The following is a 23,675-nucleotide window of genomic DNA, read 5'->3' on the forward strand; positions in this document are numbered from 1 at the left end:
AGGATAATCAGGTCCTCTGCTTTCCAGCTGGTCAGACCATTTGTCCAGCCTGTCAAGATACCAAGGTAGCAAAATAATTTGCTGTATCAACCATTCCACCCAATTTTTTATTATCTTCAAACTTCCTGAGGTTGCACTCTGTCCCATCATTGAGATTGTCAATGAAGATGCTACACAGTTCCAGTCCTAGTATCTGTTCCTGAGGTATACCCTGAGCTATTGGCCTCTGCTCTATCACCCCCTGAACGTGGCAGACCTGATCGTTTTCAATCTACCTCACTTCTTTAGGCTCATTGTATGGGAACTGCTGAGTCACGGCCTGAACCTCTGATTAATCACCTGAGGTGAGCCATGAGTCAGCCAGAGGAGCTCAGGTGAAGGCAATTCACCTGTGCTGCCGGAAGGGGTGGAGCCAGGCTCCACCCCTCCTGGACCTATTTAAGAGCTGGCTACCAGAGGAGAAGGATCTCTTCTGGAGATCCCCTCTTCTGGTATCTTCTGGTGAGCTCAACAAAAGGGTAAGCTCTTCCACTTATTCTCTTTTTGTTATCATTGTCTGCTTTGCCTTACTCTCTTGATTATATTGTGATTATATCATCTTGATATCTATTGATTATACACAATTATATTGTGATTATAACATCTTGGTTATACACTCATCTTGAGCAAGAGCTATTAATCAGCAATGCATATTACTATTGTTTATATGTTTATGTAAAACGTTGATGTATATGTGTACGTAAACCTATAATACCTCATTATAGATAAGTATTTATTCAAGAAAAGCTGGACTGGAAATTGTCAGGACAAGTAAATGATTTTATTCATGTTAGATTAACAATGTGAATGCTTATAGCTAAGTACTTGCTTATAGCTAAGTACTAGGATGATCATTAATAAACTCTGTTTATTGTTGGTCAGGAGATGGCTCTGCCTCACCAAACCTAAGAGACCTTAGTGGGAGGCCAAGACTTGTACAGAGAGAGAAAAGCTAAAATTGAACTCAGATTGATTTATGAATTATACAAAATCCTTGGGAGAATCTGGGTCTGAACAGAAGCCTGGGGAGCAATTGGAAACAAACTGAAACACAGGAGGGTTTGTCTTTACATCAGAAAACACTTTTGACAATAAGGGTGATGTATAGGTGATATACAAGGCCAGTATAGGTTGCTTGGGGAGGTAGTGGAGACTCCACCCTTGAAGCTGTTTAAAAGCTGTCTGGACAAAGTCCTGGGCAATTGACTCTGGAGGGCCCTGCATAGGGTCAGACTGGATGACCTCCAGAGTTCCCTTCCAACCTCAGCCATTCTATGATTCTGTACAGAGGAGGTTAAATATATCCCCCAAATCCTTTCAAAGCAAAACCATCAGGAAGTTGGATTTGGTGTTGCCTGACTTTACAGGACTCTGGAAATGTGCATGTGGTTTTTGTTAATAAATCTTGTTTATAATATTTCAGAGAGAGACAGAATCCGCTTTCTCCAGGGTTATGTGTGGCCTCTGGAGTCTTGATAATCCCTCTTTAAAGCAAAAATAATATTACTGTGATAGACACGCTATACTATCCGCTGACAAATCAATGTGGTTGAAATTTAATTTGTCAGGGATTTAATCAGCACGCTGGAAGACAAGTAAACACCAAATCATACTTAGATTATACTGTGACACAGGGAAGGTACTGGGCACAATTTGTATTTGTTCAGAACTAGCAGTGTTTGTTGCAATGTGCACTGTCAAGGCTACAGTTCTACTTCCTTGTTAAAGCCTATATATTTTGAATATAAATTTGGAAAGGCAACGATGTGAAAGTCTGAATTTAAAAAAATCTCCTTTCTGGCAAAAGAAATGTGTATGGTGTTATTCTGGCATGCTGCTTAATTTGTTTGGTTGAAGTTATCTAATCTACCCCATATAATAACCATTTTCCAGAAAAGCGTATGTGGCTTTTTTGTACTAGAAGGTAGATTCAGTGTAACACAGTAACTCTCGTTCATTTTTCAGTTGTTTATTGGGGCTGTTTCAGCAGTAAAGAGCTTCCAACTTTGGCACCTTCCCTTTCCCTCACTGGACTTTTGGATGTGAAGTGATATTGCTAGGAATATGAGGTTAGCTATAAAATGAAATAAAACTTTATTCTTTTCAGATGACTCTTTACTCACAGAAAGTAAAATAACTGAGTTCATACAGAAATGCCTGGTGAACTAAAAGAAAATAAGCAAAAAAATGAGGATTCCTGGAAAAAAAAAAAAAAAAGATAGTGATGGAATTTGATGTATGAAAGAGAACAAGAGACTGTACAAGTGTTTGTGTGTGCATTCCCCTGGGTAGGTGCTTCTCCAGTGTTTGAAAAGTACTGTGTCTGAACTAAGAAAGTAGTCTAAAAATAGTGAGTGATTATGGGGAGAGAGGAGTGGGTGCAACACTGTGTTTAGTATAGCAGGAGCAGAGTTTTTGATAGACCTAAATGTAGACAAAACATGGTATTTAAAGTTAGCGCTGGGTAAACAGTGAAGCTTTTAGTTTCGAAGAAATGGTCTGGAGGCTACTTAAACTTTCACTTCAAAAATCATAAATCTAATGGAGAGAAACAAGCAGCTTCTTTATAATCAATTTAAAACTTTTTGTTAGGCCCAACACCAAATGCTTCTTTTAATTTAGGAGCTACTAAAATGTTTCTATACACAATTTTTCTTTTCTCCTTTGTTTATTTTTTATTTCGTAGTTTTTGTTCTGGGTAGAGAATTAAAAGCTTTTCTACAGAAAACAGCACCAACAGACAGTTTGACATTTCTGAAATGAATGCTATAGTTTGGAAATAACTAAATTTAACATGTTGACTCTGTCAGTGCCCAACATCTTTCTCATTTAAAATTATTTCCCAGCTCCATCCCAATTTCTGGATCCTTTGAAAAAAATCATGTTTGGCAATTTTGATGACTTGTTTTTTTTCCATCTCTCTTGGGGGAGTTTATTGGGAATTGCCTCGGAATTTGTCCTGTTGTTTAGTGCATGTTGCCACTCACGTGCAGCAGGTGTTATATAAGCTATCAAAGCCAAAGGTCTTGAAGGAAGGAAGGGCAGATATTCTTTGAACTATAGATAGAGAAAGCAGGAGTAGGCGGTAGATATCGGTTATTGTTCTGCAACATGCTTGAATAGAAGTTTAACAGAATATTAAATACATGGTCTTCCTAAATTACTGAGATAGAGAATTTGTAGGAGAAAAAAAAAATGAAATGTTTTCTTCCTTTTTCATGGAGAGAAAAGAAAGGGTACCCAGAACTGGATTATGTAACTTGAAATTCGTGGTGATTTTCCAGAGAATTCTTTTCTGGCAGGCAGTGCAGTGCAGAAATCAAACAGCAGAAGCTGATCTGAGCCATTGGGTGTTGGTACTCACAAAGAGAAGTGGAGGAAAATGGAAATTGCTTAAAATTGCCCCTGTTTTTTTTTCTATAATGGCATTTGTGGCTGTTAGGAGAAGATAATTAGTTCAGTTATATTTTTTCATTGTCACCTGAACTGATTTTTTTTCACCACTAGGAATGACTGAACATGCAGTTTATCTTTGTGGCAAGGCAGAGAACTATTAAATCAGTCTCATTTCTTGTCACTTACACTTCGTACATCTCCTATTCTGTAAGCTATTTGCCTGGGGCTGCTCTGCAGGGCAGGAAGGGGGAAACTTCTTCACTTCCATCTCTTATGAATTACTGAGCATTTGCTTATATTCCTTACTGGAAGGAAATTATTCTTCCTTGGGTTCTGCTTTCCCCCAGAACAAAATTACACGCACTGCACATACTGTTGTCACAGGTGATGGGATCAATATTGCTGTGTTGGGACTCTAGCACGTGTATATGAATAATATATGTTGTACATATAAGACATATTTATATTTTACGTATAAAACACTAATATGATTCAGCCTGTTCACCTCTTGTTCTAACCTGGTGGAACAATGCCTGCTCCTTTCCATTTGCTTGTACCAGCATTTTCAATGGGAAACAATCTGAAATGCAACTCCATCAAATGCCGTTATAGACAGAAAGCCTGGCAACACCAAAGGGTTTTAAAACCCTTTCCATTCATCAAAGTCAGGTGGATCTTTTTTGTTTTCTTTCTGTTCTTGAAAAGTAAAACCAGTGCTCCTTCATTACCTCCAGGAGCTGCAATGCATAACAGCATTCCCCATTACTGAAAAATAACCCTTATCATTCCCATTCCCATCCACACGTAATATACCTAATTGGAGGAGTTTTGCTGTCCACAAGAACACTTGCTTCAGCAAGGCAAGCAGCCTGGTTTCTTTCCCTTCCCTGCTGGAGGCTGAGAGGGTATCTGGGGATATCACTGTGCCGGGTTTCCTATGCTCTGTTGTGAGCATCTCCTCTGGCCAAGTGGGCAGGGCACTGAACCCTGCTCTATCTCAGAATGGCTATTTTTATGTCCTTGTAACCTCAGCTAGCCCAGATCCTGCTAACAGTGCCAGTGTGGCAGCCCCTCAGGAATGAGCTGAGCAAGCTTTTGCAGTCTAATAACTCTGCAAGCTGTCCTTGGCTGCCCAGCAAGTGGACACAATGCAAACTTGGGTTTGATGATGCATACAAGCTGATTACTGCTTCTAAAAACTCAGTGAAACTGTGAATGCTCTGAAATAAAAGAGCCATGACATCAGATCCTGCTGAGTTGTCCTTCCATTGGCAGCAGTGCCTCTGGTGTGTGACTGCATTGCAAGGAAACCACTGCTACAGAGAACACACACAGCTTGCACCCTTCTTCCAGGGCAGCCTGCGGGCTGCATGCTGCTTGCACAGGAAGAATATGAAGGTGTTCTCAGAGCAATAAAATTTGTGAGCTCACTGGCTCAGGAGAGCTCTGGTTGTATGCACTGATACCAGTGTAGCACAGTAACAGTCTTGCCAAACTGCAGTTCTAGTCATTGAATTAACTGATTATTCTTCAATTTTACTTAGTTGCATTTATGCATACTTTCAGACAACAGCCACAACCACCCAACAGTAGGATTTTCTGAGAAGTAATTGAAATCAGCTTCCATTTTTCTTATTCCATGATCCTTTGATAATGTCACTGCTCTCAAAATAACTTTACTGAAATTCTCAAATAAGTTGTAATTCTGGAACAAACATTCATTTCCTATTTGGTTTGAGCTAGCGCAACATGATTATCATACTACTGCTATGGTTTGATGTATTCCAGATCCCCACACAGAAAGGCAGAGCTCCCCTAGCTGCTGCAGTGCCAGATCTTTGTTTTAGTTCCAGCCTCAAAGGAGCTTCATTTGAAGGAGTTCCTGTTATCTTAAATAATGGTAAGGACAAATTGAAGGTAGGGTTCAAGGTTGGGCCAATGCCAGTGCATATGGATTATTTAAAAGCAGTGGATTTTTCAGTGGTGTTTGCAGTTTGTAATCCAGGAAGCCTTCAGATGTATAAACATTGAAAATATGTTCTTTGTTCAGTAGTGTTCTACACACCAGAAAACTTAGACACTCACAGGTGCAATTAAGGTTTCCAAAAACAAGCAGATTTCCTGACCACAAACTGTTGATTCTGTTCCAACTTAGTCCATTCTATTCCTTTCTTTCTCCCGAGCAACACATTTACAATGTGTCCAGAATTGAGGAATCATTGCATTACTGTATATGAAGGAGAAAAGGAAGCAGGATGGGATTTTCAAATGTCACAGTTGTTTGAAATGTTCCTGGTGTTATTTATTTCCTTGTTGTTTTGTTTCTTTTTTGTTTGTTTGTTTTCTATAATTGGTGGTCTGTTCTTGCATTCCACAAATTGCTCCCTTACAGAACAATACTGTTACCTGCTCTTCCAAAATATACTTTTCTGCAGTTCTATTTTCCACTCCTATAAGCTTATAAGCAGACTGAGTTCTGTTTTTCCCAAGGGAGCCTTTGTCTGTCAGGACTTGCACGGCTGAAGCCAGCCAAAGTTGTGCAATTACATTTTTAAGCACTTGCAAATAGTTTGCCAAAATGTTCTCATTGTTGCTATCCTCCAAGCATACCTTTCTGGTATCTCCCAGATTTTCCCAGTGCTCCTGTTCTCCATATAGTAAATGCTGCTGGCAGGCATATGTACGTTTTACGTATTTTATTTTGCAAATCTCAGCAAAGTTGAATCAATTTCTGAGCAACGTGTGCCTCAAGGACTGAAAATAGTAAATGCCATACTGAAGCAGACTCATAATCCAGATGCTTGGCTATGCTGTCGTCTAAAATGGCTACAGCCAGACGCTTCTGGCAGAGTGCAAGGGACCTCCTTTTCCCTAGTAATTAGAAATTATTTTAACTACTAAAAAAAGGAGAGTAACAATTTTTATACGCTCAGTCTGTGTAGCCGATGGACTTTGTTTTCTAAATTTCACGCTTTTGTTCTCAACAGCCGCCTACTGCAATGAATGTCACATTTTTATTTTTTGAGGGAAATTGTTTCCTTTTGTGGCTTGGGGTTTGCAAGAATCAGATGTTGTCCTGTTCCATAGCTTCAGTGAGTCCCACCACACTTCTCCGAGTCCCTGGCAGCTCTGCAGTGCATTTCTGAGAGGAGTGAATGAGTACTGCGTGCAGTATCTCAGATAAGGCAACAGCACTGATTTGCTGTAGCATGCAATGTTGCATTCTCCTTACTGTTCTGTACATGTAACATGATTTGCTTTTTCCTATAGCTGTGTGGTGGGATCAGTTTCTTGCTGAGTTGCTCACAATGACGTCAAGTTGTTTTTCTTAACTGCTAATTTTAGAGCTTGTGAACCTTTCTTTCCTATGAAAAGCATTTTGCATTTATGGACCCCGAACTTCACTAGCCAGCCTGTCCCATGTGTTATCTACTTTCTCCTGACATTTTACATGCCAATTTTCCAATTGCCATTCCTGATATTTGACCAGATACAAACATGGATCTTTCTGGTCTGAAACTCCACTGATTATCCCATGAACTTTTAATAAAAATAGACATGATATTTGTTACTTCCAGTTCTTTTGCACATAAATGGCTTTTAATGAGAGACTGTATTCTTAGCAGGCTGGCCTGTTTATTCTTCAGCTCTTTCAGCATTCTTGGATGCTCACCATCTGGGCAGGTTGACAACTTGCTAACAGACTGCTGTCGCTATCCAGGCCTTCAAGCAGGAAGTGTGAATAGGTCAGAAAGTCCTCTTCCAATTGAAATAATTTGGTAGGAGACATAAAACAAGGCTGAGTTAAAAGCAACTTTGGAGAATCCAGAACTTGATTTCTTGAATGGGAGATTGGGGCAGTAACATACTGATAACCATTATCCACTTCAACTTATTTGGAGAATAAATAAACTATTGAGTTAATAGGAATATGCATATTTGGGCAAATTAGTCCCTGCTGTAACAAATTTGAAGACAGAAGTATTACACCAGCATGACTAATTGGAGAAATTCAGAGTCTCAGAGCACAAATATAACGCTGCTTCTATATGGCGCGCTGGTGGTCTTTGTACTGGGCAAATTCCTGTGGCATAGGTTTGCCTCTGAGCACTTTGTTTAAGCAAACTATAAACAGCTCATGCCTCCAACACCCACTGTCAGAATTCAGAGCAAAACCTAATGGAGAAAACCTGCCCCTTAGCAGCAGGTCTGGCACTGCAGCTCAGTCTTCGGAGATGGAACTCCCCAAGATCTACACTTCTATAGGTCAGTTCCTGACCACAACAGCCCATTTGGCTGTCTTGATCAGGAGTCTGAATCACAGCTACACAGCCATGCTCAACTCTGCAGAGCAACTGTGGGAGGAGAGGGCTTGCAGCCATGTGAAAGGTAGCTGCACATGTTTGAAGTGTGTATTAACAAACCACAGAGAAAGCATGCTGTGCCGCAGGGGAGGGTTTGGGTTTTTCCTTCTGCTGAATCTGGATTAATTTCTACCCTGGCATTTTGGTGGGTGGTAGCATGTTCTCCAGTTGTGGCTCCACAGCTGGGATTCACTGTGTGCAACAGAGAGGTGCCAAAAGCAAAAAGCTGTTCCACAAGCAAAGGTCATGAATGTGGGGCAGTAAGTCTTTTACTGCACGTCACAAGAATGGGGTGATGGCCTCAGGGGGGTTCCCTCCCCACCAAGAGGGAATGCGTTGTGTCTTCAATGGTACGGAAAATATTCCCTTGAAATGGAAGAACTAGGAGCAGTTATAACTAAAATGTTGCTGCAGAGATTACTAAATACTACAGTTTGTCACTACTTCTCTTTGTTCACCTTAGTGAGTGTAGGGGGGTGTCTACATGCATGTAGAGTGCATGTTATAATGTGCTTTTTAATGGGAAATAAGTAGAAATGGAGTCCTGCAAGTCCTAGACATTGCAACAGAGAAAAAAAGCTATGCACAGTGTAGTATCAGATATTCTGAATGTATTTTAACATCACTCTCAGAGCAGAGGAGCATACATTTTTTTTATACTTGTGCTCCTTTAAAGTTATAGTCAAGTGGTCGTAGGAATACAATACAATTTCATCAACAATTGCTCCTTGGATATAAACACGACTTAGCAGTATTGAGGATCAGCAGCATCCATTAACAACCTTCAATACTGTCTTCTGTAGTACTTTTATACTTGACATACTCTTAGTCATAAACAGAACAATGAGGAACATTAGAAAATCCATCACAACCACAGAAGAAAATCAGGCAGCTGTAGGTAACACCTGTGCTCTAAGGAAGGGACTTGTTTTGAAACAGCGTTTTGAAAAAGTATAAGGATATGATAAGAAGTCTTATTTCAGTTTTTTGTTTGAGACTCCCACTGATACCAGAAGGAATTCTGAGCACAGAGCGAGGGTGGGGTATGGCCTTATGCTCAGAGATGTTAAACTATCCAAGCTCGGAAGCTGGGAAGAGACAGCACAGGGAACCACCTGATGAGTCTTTACACTCTTTCACATTAAGGATTAACTACCGTGATCTGTGTTCTAAAAATACCCCAATTCCTTTTGTGGTGCAATGAAATGCAATACTTGCACAATACTGAATCATCTGTAGTCCCTGTGAGACTCCGGTTGACATAAACAGCCTGTAGAGAGTGATTTTCAGAAGAGAATAGATTTAGATTCAGCATTTTACAGTGATTAATTGACCTTCCAGAAACGACATTGACATTAAGGACTTCCTGAATTATTAGCACTTGACCACAGGTAAAATTTTTGTGACGGACCATCCAAACTGATAACATAGTTACATACTAAATAAATATGGGATCCCATATTTAAATCCCATATCATCCTGTACAACTCCATGGCTGGTTTCCCTTGTATCTTGAACGTAAAATTCTAGGGGCTCATACTCCTGCAAGATTTTCAGCTCTTCCTTTAAGCCCAGGAATAACAGTGAATTCCCATAAATCCATAATAGAGTTTCAGAAAAGGTTAATTTGGGAAAACAACTACAGCAATACTATCACATAGGGCTTGTATCAGGTTGTGTCTGAAATACAACTCCAGGAACCAACCTTCTCAAGCAGGACTGTGAGGCAACATATAAGGCATAGATTTCAAACTATGTTTGTAAGTGAATGTTGGTAGAAGATTAGCAGGGCTATCTGAATCCACTAAAACTCAACCAGGCGTCCACAGTATGTCCATAATGGGAAAGATATATATAGCCATTTTGCCATTACTTATACAACTGATAGAGAATATAGAGAGGATAGAGAATGCATGTAGGCAAGTATAATGGGAGAAATCAGAACAAAGTCAGTGCATGTAGTTCAATAGGTTATTGAGGAAAAGACCAAAACAAAAGACAAAATGAACACTTCATAGTTTTCTGGTGTATTGTAGATCATCCTTCTGCCATGCAAGGTAGATTGAAGAAGAGACAGACAAGCTGAGCTGGCAATCAACATTGTGCAGCTGACATTCACAAGTAATAAGAGAGATTATCTGGATTGATCTGGGGCTGAAAATCACACTCATATGAAAGCTAAGAACTTGAAAACTGTCCAGTGATGCATTATCAGAATGGATTTTGGAAATGTTATGTGCTAATAAAAACTTGCTGGTGCTTACAACTGTGCAATATTAAATCTTTCTAGTCACAGATTTATACACAGTGAGTAGTTTTAAGTCAAATACTGACCAGAGCATAAGCAGCTACGGATAAAAAGGCACAAAAAATTAGCTTATTAGAGTAGCATTGTTCACATATGATTTTTTCTTTTCTAATAACACTGAATGTAAAAAACTATTCTTTATCATAGAAGCCTGCTGTTTAGAACTGGCTTCTTACATATTATGTGTCTTTCTTGCCTGCAGCACTAGCAACTGCTCATAGCAGCACCATCAGCAAAGGAAAAGCTACTGAGGCTGAAATAGTCATTTTAGAGTCTTCATAAATACGGGGAGCCTGCTGGCTCACCAGATCAGCTTACATCACTAGCTGATGAGCATAGTACAAATCTTATTGGCCAATCAATGTCTGTGAGTGCTAGAAATGTTAGAAATACAAACAAACATACATGGTATTTTAATGTATATTTTAAAGATGGCACTGAAGCATAAGGCTCAATAACTTCAAGTGAAGTGCAAAAGTAGCTAAAATGAATTTGAGTTCTCTTCCTGAGCTGCAGCAAGTGCTGATTTCTCACAGGTGATGCACTGGGTGTATGCAAACAAAAGACTATTTAAACTTTGAGTGTGATGGATTTTCATGACAAACTTAGACTCGGTGTAACTTAACACACATAGGCAGATTCCCTAGAGGTTCAGATGTTACACTAATGGAGTTTGTTTTGCCACATTCAAAATTCCTGAAATCTCAGGCATACCTCTTACCAGATGACTTCACTTTCCCTACCCTCGTTCACAATAAAGAAGAAATTCAGTGAAAACTAAATAATTGTGATTACAATTGAAAGACTTGACAAGGATACACAGAATTCGTGCAAGTGATGTGTCACAGCTCAGATATAGAAATGATGCTAGCTGCAAAATAAGCTGTGCTTTTAGCTTTCAGCACAGTGACAGCCCAAATGTCATTCCAGAGATTCATTCTGTGCTGCTTCAGCGTCAGGTGGAGAAAGACCTTTACATCAGATTTATTCTGTTGATTTCTCTGTAATTTTTTTTCAACAATCTGTTACTTCCAACTATGAACAGTACAAAGCCCCATCCTACAGCCAGATCTATAGAATGGAATCCTACTTTTCTAGGTGGAAGCCAATTTGAACCAGTGAAGCTTCACATAAATACAATGATGTGTCCAGGTGACTGCTAGTAGGATTGAAGTTCTACGCTGCATTTGCATCAAAACCTTACACACAATTATACACAAAACCTACCTGATATTCTGTGCATCTTCCATGCAGTACAACTCAGAATTGGGCAATACACCTTCTCCAGTTTATCTTGTATGTGTATAATACATACACAAATAAAAAGTATCACCTGAAAATAATATTTGGAATGTGAAAGACACAAAATGTAAACATTTTATTTGGCAGTTGTTTCAAACAGGTGAATAAATAAATGGAAAAGTACATCTTAATATTCTTTATAGCAACAGATGCAGTTGCACACATATTTACATACTGTGGATGCAAAGAACAGTTAATTTCTTTTTGTTAAAAAATGCAACTTCCAACATCACTAGACTTGACAATTAAAGATGAAGATACTAGTAATACTTTGTTCTAGCAATCTCAACTTTTAAAGGCATTCATTTGGAAGTAAGATAAGAGAGTCATCATGCATTTAGTTCATTTTGTCCGCTTACGGCAGAAAGTCTGATGTAACCTCAGATTAATGAGTGTCATGCGCTTAAGTCAACTCTGACATGTTTATAAATCAATGTAGTTCCCTTAAAACTGGAAGCAAAGAGAAAATCTCGTTTATCGATGGAGACATGTATGAAAGATCTTGGTGCCTGTATATTTAATTCTTGAAACTTCACAAATTTTGCTTTCTCAGCATCCCAATAATAGACTTGAGTGAAAGAATAATCACTTCCGAGAATGGCATATTGATAATTACGTATCTGGAGCGGTTGGAATACCATTGACCCTCGGGATGGCATTCTTTGTAAATCCAGAAATGCTGAACCACCCCATTTCATTACTTTAGAGTCCCCAATAAATCTTGTTAAACAAATGTATACATCCTCTTTCACTTTGAAATGTTTCACCGCATATGCATCTTCCATATCCTGGATATCAAAACGCTTAACAAATTCATTTGTTCCTTTGTTCCATTGATATATTACAGGTCTTTGGGAACTACTTGACAGAATTAAATGCGGTTTGCCGGCTATTTCAAGAAACTCCACATCAGTATCTCTGTACCAGGCGTGCAGAGACTGATGGGAATAAAATCCATTCCCATTCCATTTGTAAACAGTGGTGAAACCGGCTTTTGAACTGTCTGCAACAACAAAATACCAGTCTTCAGCAATCCTGAAAGTTTCAATGTCATTGGGCTTTCTGATTTTAAGGATTTCAATATCTTGAATCTTTATGAACTTATTAGCAAAAATATCTCTTTTATATATGTGGGAGCCTCCAAACAGCTGTGCAACAATGACATACAGCTGACTCTCAATAACTATAGGTTTACACACAACAGTTGAAGTACCTATAAAAGAAAAGTAAAAGACAGGGTTAGCGTTGCTTTTTTCTTTTTAATCAGCTGTTACAGTGTTATTTGGTGAGGAATGCTCATACCTGTAATGTTGTCATAATTCCTGAACATCACTTCTACATGGTCCCATTCAAGAAAGATGCATTTTCCAGTGAAAGGCTGTGCAATAACCACATGTTCATCATTCATGTATGAGAAAGTATCTACTGATAGAGATTGATATGGCAGGGACTGAAAAACTTCAAATTCTGCAAAAGCGCACAAAACATATGAAAATTACAGAGATACGTTCCATACTATACTGAAAGAACATTTGCTTAGCAGATAACATTTTATTACAAATTACAGTATTTAATCACTAGTCCAATTTTCCTGATGATAAAGGAGAACTGTAATCTGTTTTTCAATCTTTCTCAACTAAAAGAAGTGCAATTTTGTGCCCTGGTTCTTCATAGCCTTCATATTAAAGTCTGAGTAGAAGCTGCAGTGTGCCAAATCCTCAGTGCTTCCTGTGTCAGACTTGCACCTGCAGACAATTCACAGCGATTTTAGTGAAACTTCCAGCCAGCATGTAGACTTCCTGCAAAATGGACCCTAGAATAAAAATGATACAGCTTTGACTTTACCAAATGTATATAATTTTAAGGACATTACCTGTAATAATGCAATCAAATTCTTTTGAGGAGAGGCTATTGATTTTGCGCTTCTTGTATTCTGGTGGACTTTCACAGTAAATATCTTCAACAGTTGCATTGGTGCTGCCCAGCCACTCCACTAGCCATTTCAGTTTGCAGTCACAATTAAACGCGTTGCCTCTAAGATCTCTAGAACAAATAAATCATGCATTGGAAATTAATAGTCAGCTGCTGTTTTTCTCCTTGCATGACAACAACAAGCTGGGCTCCTGTTAAATACGTGCTTTCTTGCTTATTCTCAGTTGATGGCTTCCTGGATTAATTTTTCCTGACCTACAGTTAAATCCACATATCAGAACACACGCAGATTTAATTCTATTAAGGAGAGCTTAAGTTGATAATCAGTAGGAAGTTCTTGTTGATTTCCTCAAGTCCGGAGTTTCACGAAGGCCTACCAAACTGATTGCCCCATGTTTGGGGAAGCTGTTCCTTGGGATTACCCTTTCTCAATATGAACATTCTAGATAAAACAGAAATTAATGCACCCTGACGGTCAGCCAGTCAGCATTTGCTATCTCTTTTGGATGTACTCCTTTGGATTTACAGGTTTAGGAGACACAAGCAAAGGAGTTCAGTTCTTTACAGCTGTCTTTGGTCAGATTTCAGAAAGTATGGACAAGAATGGGTAAGTGCCAGGACTTGACTGTGTCACCAGCTGGCTATAGTCAGTCATGCCAAGCAGTGATGTAGGACACACTGACCATCTCTACAACCTGCTACTGCCGCTATGAATCCAGCTTGCCTTGTTCGTGCCAGGAGCAGAAAGCATGTTCTGTTCTCCTTATCCCACATCGGGTGAACCATAATTTGGTATGTTGTGAACAGAACACACTTCAGCGAAGCAATCATAGGGTTTATTTGTTTATCTATATTTTGTACTTTTATTGGTATCTAAGCTGTATGTTCAAACAAATTTGTGTTTTGCTTTTGTTTTCAGTTAAATTTAGTATGAAATGTGGCACTTACTAAAACACTTATGCTTTTGTGATAAAAGAAAGCTTTCCCAGAACTTATTTGGACATAGATATATCACTTCCATTAAATCTCTTCCACCCTCTCCTCACGTCATGTTCTCTCATGCATCCCTTAGGACGTTTCCTTTTTATTCACCATTTTAATGAACATGCAGATCTCTTGCACAACTACAAACAGCATCACATATCTTCATAACTAGTCAAATATTCCAAATTCTGATCAATAACACCAGCCAAAAATCAAGCCTACCCATCCTGTGTATTCTCTACCCAGTAATAAGATCCCATTACCAGCTATTGGTTTGAATGGTTACTCAGAATGTCCTCTAAAAAAATCTCTTTATATTTTTAGTAAAATTAATAGATTAATTAATTGCTTTCTTACACATTTGTTAAAGAATCCAAGCCTTTGAATATGTCTTTTGGAAGCGATTGGAGATTATTATTTGCGAGACTCCTGTAAAAGAAGATACTTCAATATCAGTGCTAGCTCATGAAATTAGACATTTTTTGCAAGGATTAATACTGTTCTGGTTGATTATTTGTTTTTGTGTGTTGTTTTTTTTTTCCCCTTTAGGTAAAGAACCCTACTATTCTTCAGCATTTAGCTCTTTTACTTTGTGACTCTCTTCCACTAAAACCCCCTGACTCCTCCTGCTTTCTGACTCTTCAGCAGCCTTATAGCATTCACAGTACTTCACGCAGCAGAGGAACAAGTACAGTCACCTCTGGTGTTTTGCCAACACCATTATTTTAAAACAATTAGTCATGATTGGATCTACTAATGTTTTCCTTAGAAGATACCAATACACAGTGTTCATATTACTGTAACCTCCCACTTTCTTTTCTCTCTTCTGGAAGTTAAATCTTAATGTCAGATTTCATTGTACTGGATTTAGGCTTAGCTCATAATTTTAGGAAAGATGCAGTGATAGACGAGAAATTGCTGATCAACAAGAATTTCTTTCCCAGAATAGGTGTATGTAAGCATGTATGTGTGAGACCAGCAAAAAAAGTGTTAATTCTCAATTTTTAATGTTGGGAAAGCTCCCTTAAATGCATTGGGTATTCTAGCCAGTAAGGTGAGGAGGAAATGCGAGCAGCGTTTAAACAAGGAATGTATTATATTTCAGATGGAAAAATCTCTGTAAGTCCACCAAAGTTCTCTGAATGTCACTGAGGGCACACCAGGAAAAGAATAATTCAATAGTGTACAGCTCACGTCTCTTTTGATTAACAAAATTATTTCTCTTACGAAAAGAAATGAAAATGGAAAGAAATCATTCTAATTTAATAAGCCAGTTACAATGTGTAGCTAGTAACTCTTAGAACCTTTTCTATTTTTAGTTAGACATACAAAAATTACTTATTAACTACAATTTCTTTTGCCAGGCAAAGATATTTAGGCACATGTTTGAACTGAAGAACAGGCCTAGACCTAATGGGTTATCTGCCTCATTAAAAACAGTGTACTTTTCCCAATTAGGATAGTAATACGGGATGCCATTAGACCCCCCTAGTTTCCCAGCTCTCAAAGTAGATATGATTGCAACACTTTGGTGTACGGATCATGTGCTTCCCTTATGCTTAAGGTTACACTCAGAAAAAATTCTTTCAAAGTCAGATAACTCATGTGAATAAAGCTAAGTTGACTTGCAAGAAAATGCCCTATATTTTCTTTATGACTTGGATTATATCAAACCAAAAGGGGCAATGCCCTTGGAAATAACAGTGGTTCATCGCTACCACAGGAATCTGACTAACAGAAAAATTTATATAAGGTTTATGCATTTGCCAATTTTTGGATGAAAACTTTGCATTTTATATTCCAGTGTTAAAAAGCATGCTTGTGTGTTACGAAACGCTAACTTGTCTAGATGCTGCTTTTTTGGTATTTGCTTTGTAATAAGAAAGTAAGGGTTGAGTCAAACATGCAGTTATGCTTACAGACAGACACTTGCAATTCTGAAAGAAAGGCAATTGAAATGATATGTGGAATATAGAAATATAGAAATTATTTCCCTATCCTAATGGTAAGGTTTTAACGTTGAGTTAAAATTAGTCGAAAGACACAACTGTGTTTTCTTTTCCTCAGTCCACCCTAAACAGAAAATGAAGTGTGTTGCATAACAAATAGTAGATGGCTCTATTTTACAAAAAGGACATGCTGTAATTATCAAAGATAATTGCATAATAAAAATACAAATGTTTGGATAGCTTACTGTATTGCAAAACTTATATTGTGAAAAGGAAATGAACAGAATAAACAGAACAAAGTTGGTATTCTTCTCTAACTCCATGGAACTAATTTCTGTGCTTGTTTACTGTGTTTCTTTTCATTATACTTTATGTATCACAAACACTTTCCTGTTTCTTAAATGAGAAATGCCTCAGGATACCAATGATTATTCTTAATATGTAAGTACAATTTCCCCCAAAGGGTGGGGAGTAGGTCCACAAACACATTAAACTATTCACATTCCATTGTTAATGTAGCTGCCCTTGCGATTATTTTCTGCAAAATTCTCATTGTCTTGATGAGTAGCTCTCCATGTGCAATAGCAGCACACTGCACAAATCAGTGTTCCAAAACTGTGTGTGCAACCAACCACATGCAAACCACAATGGCTCCTCAAGTGCGGTTCTATCTTTTGCATATGTTATTCTCTTATGAAACTGTTGGAGTGTCCCCTGAAATCAACATCATAGTCAAGACAAGATGTTACTTTTGGACTGCACGCTCTGTGGACAAGACACTGCTTTACTCTATGGTGGAAAAGCAATTTTTTCACAGGCGGTAGCAGCTACTAAATAAGTAAATGAATATAATAAATAATGTACTGGAACCATTTGTGAATATAAAGTTATTCATGTGCATAAATATTTCGAAGATAGAGTCCCAGTTACCAGCCACATCCTATTATCTGCCTTTTTAATGATACTACAATTATGCCTGTATCTCTAATATGGATTCCCATAGGATGTGCACAGTCTGCTTGTATGCCTCTCTTGTCTCCCTTCCTCAGACCTAGAGCCATTCTGTAAGTAACTTCATGCACATGAGCAGCCACAGTTTGAGGCAGCTGTTAGTCTTGTCTACACTGACCAAAAAGGAAATGTTTTATGGTACATTCACTATGTGGTAAAGGGTTTGATGAATTGCAATTAAACCATTATGTTTATGCATTAACTATTTAAGATTGAACCTCTGCTTTCTCCTATGTCTAAATATACAAAAGAAAAAGTTAAATGATCCTCTTTCAAAGCCCTCCTTGAGGTAATTGTGCTAGGGCCAAGAGGTCAGAATCCACGCCCCTGCCTGTGACAAGCACCCCAAGATAAATGCTGCAGAATGCAAATGCTCAGAGTTGTGTATAAATCCATGTCAGGCGCACCCTACATGTTTTAGCCCCCTTCTCTTTAAGCATGTTTGTAATGTTTTCTTACAATAAGGACTGTATTTGCAAAAACAGAAGTATTGCTAATGCATAAACTTGATGCCAGATGGAAATCAAATGCCTGAGCAAAGACTATCTTGATAGATGAGAGCATGAGGCTTTTACCTTGTGTTTGCAGTTAAAAGTATTTGTTGCCAGTGTGCCTTTCACCTCCTGAACACAGCGTGAGCCAAACCTCTGTGGGTGCCAGCTCCCAGAGAGCAGGGTCTGCCCACAATGGTGGGGCAGCCCAATGGCAGGCCCTGGTGTTGGTGCTCAGGAGCATGACAAACTCCCATCACAGGCTGCTCGGGGTTCAGCAGGGGACAGGGTGCAGCGCAGGTGTGTAGGTTTGCTGGTTCTGCTGAAGCCTAAGGGCAGATCCACCGTACAGCTCAGTGGATGGATGGCCATAATATTGCCTTGGACCCAGGCCAGATTGTTGCATGGGAAGAGGCCTGCCACTGCCCCTCTGGCTCTCACCACCACGGCACCTTGGTGCCAATCACTGCCTTCATGCCCCAAACTGGGCTTTCCTCTCCTATCTCACCTTAGCAGAAACCAGCTGACTGACACCCTGCTCTCCTGTGCCTCCTTGCTCAGCTGGAAAGCCTCAGCGCCCTGTGCAAAGCAGGAAAGGAAGCTGCCACCACAAACACTGCTTGGACGCTGTTGGGGTCCCAGCCATCTACACAATCATGATTAGAAGTCTTTGGTGGAAACACAAAGATTAGCAGTCTAATCCAATGAACAGTAGTATTGCTTAAACAAATGTGACTTGCTACATATCAAAATGCTATACTAAACAACACAGTGGTTCAGTTACTATATTAAATATACCAAAGAATATATTCAACCACTTTACTTACAGGTGAATTAAAGATTTCAGTCCTCTGAAAGTATTTCTTGAAATTGACTTAATGCTGTTGTTCTCTATGAACCTGTAATGGGTCGTAAAGTCATTCTGGTCAAAGCAGTGCCTGGAACGTGGAAGCCCACCCACTCTATTCAATAATGCCAGGAAAAATTATGTTATCCACTCACAAATATTCTAGATGAGGAAGGCCCATGAAAGCGTCATCACTAATAACATCAAAAGTATTGGACGTAAACAACCTGTGTGAAGAAATGTAAAACAAATTAGGTTATTAGCAGCTTTAGAAAATAGTTCAGCAATCCATAGAATCATGAAGGTTGGGAAAGATTACTAAGATCATTTAGTTCAACTGATCCATAGCAGGCCAGACTTCCACTGATGGTTTGCCTATGTAAGCACTACAGGATCACAAGGCTAAAACACACTGCTATAACACTGCAGTATTGTCTGGTGCAATGGAAGGACCCAGCAGCTCACCATCTTGCATACTGGCACTATCTGATAAAATTCCACTGAATTCTGTAGGATGTAAATGTGGGTTTAACATGCCAATAAAACAATGGCATTGTGCAAGACCTACTGAGGACAGACTCAGACAACACTGAAATGTTCAAGTACTACAGATGTCCAAATTGCATTGAATACTTACTTTGGATGACAATGTGAAGAAAAATCTAGTCTACAAGCCAGACATCAAGTTGAATTTACACAGATGACAGGTAGGAAAAATCCTTAGTTAGGAGTTAAACTTGTGAGCGGGTTTGACCTGAGGGTACTGAGAGTTTCCTGAGAAAAAATGTGAAATTTCTTAGGGTTATTCTAATTTAGTCAGCGTTCAGAACTACTTTTCTAAGGCCACGCAATACTTGATGGAGATAACTCTCAGTAGGTGCATGTATTTTTCATCCATCTAGCAGTAAAAATACTGGCAACACATTTAATTTTATGTAATCTTGTAGCCCTTAAGAGTGGACTAGCATTGATTTTTTCCAGCTTTATTTATGATTATCAGGCATGTTTGCATCTGCCCATTTTAATGCAGCTCAAAACTGCCACACCCTTAAAATGGTAAGGCACTGTCAAATAAAATGAACTTTTCCTCAGTGGAATACTAGTTGCACATCTATATTTTATTAAGTTGGACCTGATGGATGAATAGACTTACACTATGATATCCTTAGGCATTCAGGAATTCAAGATTTTCAAGTATGAATTAATTCACTGAATGAGTTAATCTCTTCCTTTGTAGTCTGCATTAGGAATAAATTCCAGTTGGTTTGTTTTTCTCGCTAGGCGACTGCAGACTGCACTTTTTTCACTTTAAATATGTTCCTACATTTTTACAGAAATACAATCAGGAAATTCTTCCTTTTTGTTAGTAACAATGGATTCTTCTCTTAGAGAAAATAAGTATTTTTATAAAGTCCATGAACCTGAAAACCAGTTTAGTAAATTCACTACATGAAACTGTTTTCTGACACGGTTTCTCTGGATAATATTTATTTTTCTGCATTCTGCCCTGCTTGTATGCTATGAGAATAGGGTAGTATCTCTTTAAATAGTTTGGCTGTTGTAGAGATTGCCAGGATCATGGCATAGGTCTAGTAGTTGGTGAGCTCATTTGCCTCCCATCTTGTACCTCCCCCCAGTGTCTGTATCACATCTATCTGATGCACGAAGTCACTTTTCTCCCACTTTCTGACCTCAAGAACCAGCTCTGCTTGATCACCACCAAATTACTTCTGAGGTGGGGAGAAAGGCAGCTGCATGATAGCTAAGAACCATACTGCAGGGCAGGAGCTGTGCTGCTGTCAGGTGTGAATCCTATCACTATGATTTAACTCCCTTCTCTCCATGTGCTTCAGTGTCATCCATTTATAAGGGCACCCTGTGCACACTGCCTGACAGACACAGCTACAAGTGCTGGAGATGTGAGCAGGGAGATGCCCCCTATTTTTCGGGAACGCTATTGCTGGCACTTCACTCATCTCTGTAGGTGCTGCACATTTTTGTTGCCACACAAAGAGCACAGATCATACCATCTGCACCATTCAGGAAGAAAAGCTCTCCTGATGTAGGACTGCTGTGCAGCGTTTAGTACATTAAGACCGTGATTTTTCCAGAGACCACTGCCATTACTACAGTAACAACTGTAGTAAAGAATAATAGAAGCAGAATATTCCACACTCAGAAATGTGTGACTGGCATGCTGGAGAGACTATTATATAAAAGTATGTGCAGGCTGCTAAATCTTGCCATTGGCTAAATTAAACCTACCAATACAGCTATAATTACATCAAGCTAAAACTTCCTTTAATTAACCATAGTTTTCCATATTCTTATTTGCGTTACTCTATCTTCTGCCAAATATGGAAGTTTTTCCTTCCTACGTAGAAACTGGAGTATTGGCCCCATAGATAGAGCCCTGCTTCTGCCTTCACAAAGATTGCAAGCAGCTCGGCTCCCACATTAGAGATACACCTGGACAAGCAGTCAGTATTTTTAGAATTGCTAGGTAGCAGAAGTAGTCTGTGGATAGCTTGCACCATTCTAACAGATCACTTGTCAAAGACCATAAGGAAACAAAAACTGCTTTTCTGGGAGTGCAGCTTTTGTTGCAGCATTATTAACAGCGGCTGAGAACATGCATTCCAGTGAAGCCTAAGGCAGACCTTGCAAATTATTTCCACTACCAAAATGCCAAAAGCCATTGTCAGAGACTACAACCCTCGGGCACTATAATGACTCAAAACCACCAGAATGTGTCTGTCCTGCTCCACCCAGCCCATCCCCGCCTGCCTGGCAGCAGATTGCTAAGTGTAGGTGGCACATCGTAGCCAGGAGAGACGATGATGGTGTCCTACTCTCTCTTCAGACACAAGCTCCACCAGTGCATCTTTTTTTCTTTTCTTTGAAAGGTCCATTGCAGGGGATGTGTGAAATTTGTCCCTTTTGTGATCAGTGACCACCTGGGAAAATATTCTCAGGAATGAAGCACAACGGAAAAGCATTTAGGTTTCCATAGTAACTGCATTTACCTATTTACCCTGTATCCAAAATTGTACAGTATGTCTGCACCTCCTTATCAGCTCCACTTGAGGTAGCAGAGTACAGCTAGGGTCAGGGCTTCAGCTATCAGTGCACCAACACTTTAACGAGACAGCATTAGGGCTCCAATCCATCAACACGACACTTCTGACCACATCTAGCCTGCATGCCGAGTCAGCCCAGGACAGATGTCTAATTTGGATTTTGATCACATCAAGTTGCCTTTCTCACCAGATTTCTGAGACCAGCCTGGATATGTTTCAGGCTGGTGGCACATCCACTATAAACAGTTCAGGTTACACCCCCTCTACCTTTGTATAGCTGGCAATTATGTAATCGTATGCCCACATTTCTAGGAAAGCCTGTGAACCTGTAAAAAACCTATATAGAAATGCAACCAATTTTTAAATGTCCAAAGGCAATCTCTTTCTATGTATCACAGTCTTTGATTTTAAAATAACTGTGTTTTTTTTTTTAATTTAAAGAAAATTTTCATTACTTCTGTGCATTTTCAAAAAACATGAAATCATAAATAATAGTCAAAATGAGACACTAGCAAGGCAAAACTCCCACTGAAGTGACTAAACTTCCACAGAAGTCAGTGGCAATTTTGCATGGAAAAGGAGTCCGGGACCTGTCCCACAGAACAGAAGGGCCTGATCTGTGGGGCTCTGAGCTCACGGGCAATGAAAGTTGCAAATGGGAAGCTCTATATTGTGATCAGGCCCTGGTGCTGCAGGAGAGAAACAGGAAGAACAGTTGTTGCAATGCTCAAATCCCTACTGTAATATTAATTAAAATCCTATAAAGATAGCACACATTCTGTCACCAAAAGCTCCAGAATTCAATCATTCAAAGTAGCACTGACAACAGATATCCCTGCAAAACACCAAGTACATGGACTTTGAAAAAATTAAACATGCACTATCTTTCACATTACTAGAAGTCTTGTTTTTTGTCATCTAACGAACATTCTCTTCCTATTTCCCATCAAAATAATATCGAGAACCTTATTTCATTATTTATGGGTACATATACATTTCATAACAAAAATTGTATCATATAAATATTTCTCACAGAAGCTGCAGAGATGGTGTGAGCAAAAAACTCCCTTCTGGGATTTTAGTAAAAGCAGATCTCACAAAGGATCTGGAAAGAAGAAAAAACAACCTTATATTAATGAAGTCTCACATATGCATGGTTATAACACCGATCTGGTCATCACAGAGAAATGTATTTCTGCAAGTACTGAAAAAATATATATATATATTTTAAATAAAAATGTTACAGGTTTCCTTCAGCATAGAAGCAGGTATGAAATGGTATTCGTGCATAGACACAGACAGACAAACAGATGAAAGAGATGTAAAAAGCAGAATTCAAGAATGCAGCACAATTTTAACACATTAGCTGATGATTCTGAATGCTGGAGGTACTCCCTGCAGCAAGCATCCTTCCGTATGCACACATCCCAGTTCATTTTAAATCATAAATTAAATAACCAAATGCTTACAGCCCTTACAGTGAGATAACATCAGGCGGAACGCTGCGAGGAATAGATCTGGCATTTTCACATAAAGCATTATCTTTGGTACAAGTACACCAGGCAGGACATTTTGGCTTCACTGGTTTCTTCCCTTCAGTCAGCAAAAGCACAGATAAAAGGCATAAGAAATAAGCAATTCTTCTAAAGGGTCTGCTGGCATTTCCCATTCTTTTGATCCGCTCTTGTTCCAGCCAGTTGAAAGAATATCCCAAAACATGAACAGGGGTTCTTTATTCAGCCATTGGATGTCTTTCTATAAGTCCAGGTCAATATTTGTCTTTGCTTTCCCAACCCTTTTCTTTCTCTTTCACTCTGTTTCTGTAGACAGAAACCTGCAGCTGATCTGTGTGTTTCCACTCACTCAGGCAACGTACTGCTGAGAGAAGAGACCTGCGAGGTGCTGTAAGATGGGGAAAATCCAACCGGCTGAAGGGAGAAAAAAAAAAAAAAAAAAAAAAAAAAAAAAAAAA

The 23,675-nt window shown here is 39.1% G+C and overlaps 1 protein-coding gene across 8 annotated transcripts in view; it reads right to left on the reverse strand.

Moving 5' to 3' along the window:
* Nucleotides 1-11,473: 11,473 nt before the first annotated feature.
* The window catches only part of LGI1 (leucine rich glioma inactivated 1), a 31,968-nt gene continuing 19,766 nt past the window's right edge, over nucleotides 11,474-23,675 (reverse strand). Inside the window, exons 2-9 of one of the 8 annotated variants that reach the window (XM_042862877.1) lie at nucleotides 23,182-23,631; nucleotides 22,737-22,808; nucleotides 18,779-18,850; nucleotides 18,604-18,675; nucleotides 14,683-14,754; nucleotides 13,283-13,452; nucleotides 12,712-12,876; nucleotides 11,474-12,622 (exon numbers count right to left, since the gene is read on the reverse strand). In XM_042862877.1, coding sequence (XP_042718811.1) covers nucleotides 11,805-12,622; nucleotides 12,712-12,876; nucleotides 13,283-13,452; nucleotides 14,683-14,754; nucleotides 18,604-18,675; nucleotides 18,779-18,850; nucleotides 22,737-22,808; nucleotides 23,182-23,372 — 1,632 coding nt within the window. In that variant the 5' untranslated portion in view covers nucleotides 23,373-23,631 and the 3' untranslated portion in view covers nucleotides 11,474-11,804. Of the gene's footprint in view, nucleotides 12,623-12,711; nucleotides 12,877-13,282; nucleotides 13,453-14,682; nucleotides 14,755-18,603; nucleotides 18,676-18,778; nucleotides 18,851-19,260; nucleotides 20,716-22,736; nucleotides 22,809-23,172; nucleotides 23,632-23,675 lie in introns of those variants that run through there. The other 7 variants (XM_042862883.1, XM_042862881.1, XM_042862878.1 and 4 more) reach the window with 7 other exon arrangements.

The sequence above is a fragment of the Lagopus leucura genome, unplaced genomic scaffold (genome assembly GCF_019238085.1).
Source record: "Lagopus leucura isolate 7727_CA_CO unplaced genomic scaffold, USGS_WTPT01 Super-Scaffold_739, whole genome shotgun sequence".
NCBI lineage: Eukaryota > Metazoa > Chordata > Aves > Galliformes > Phasianidae > Lagopus > Lagopus leucura.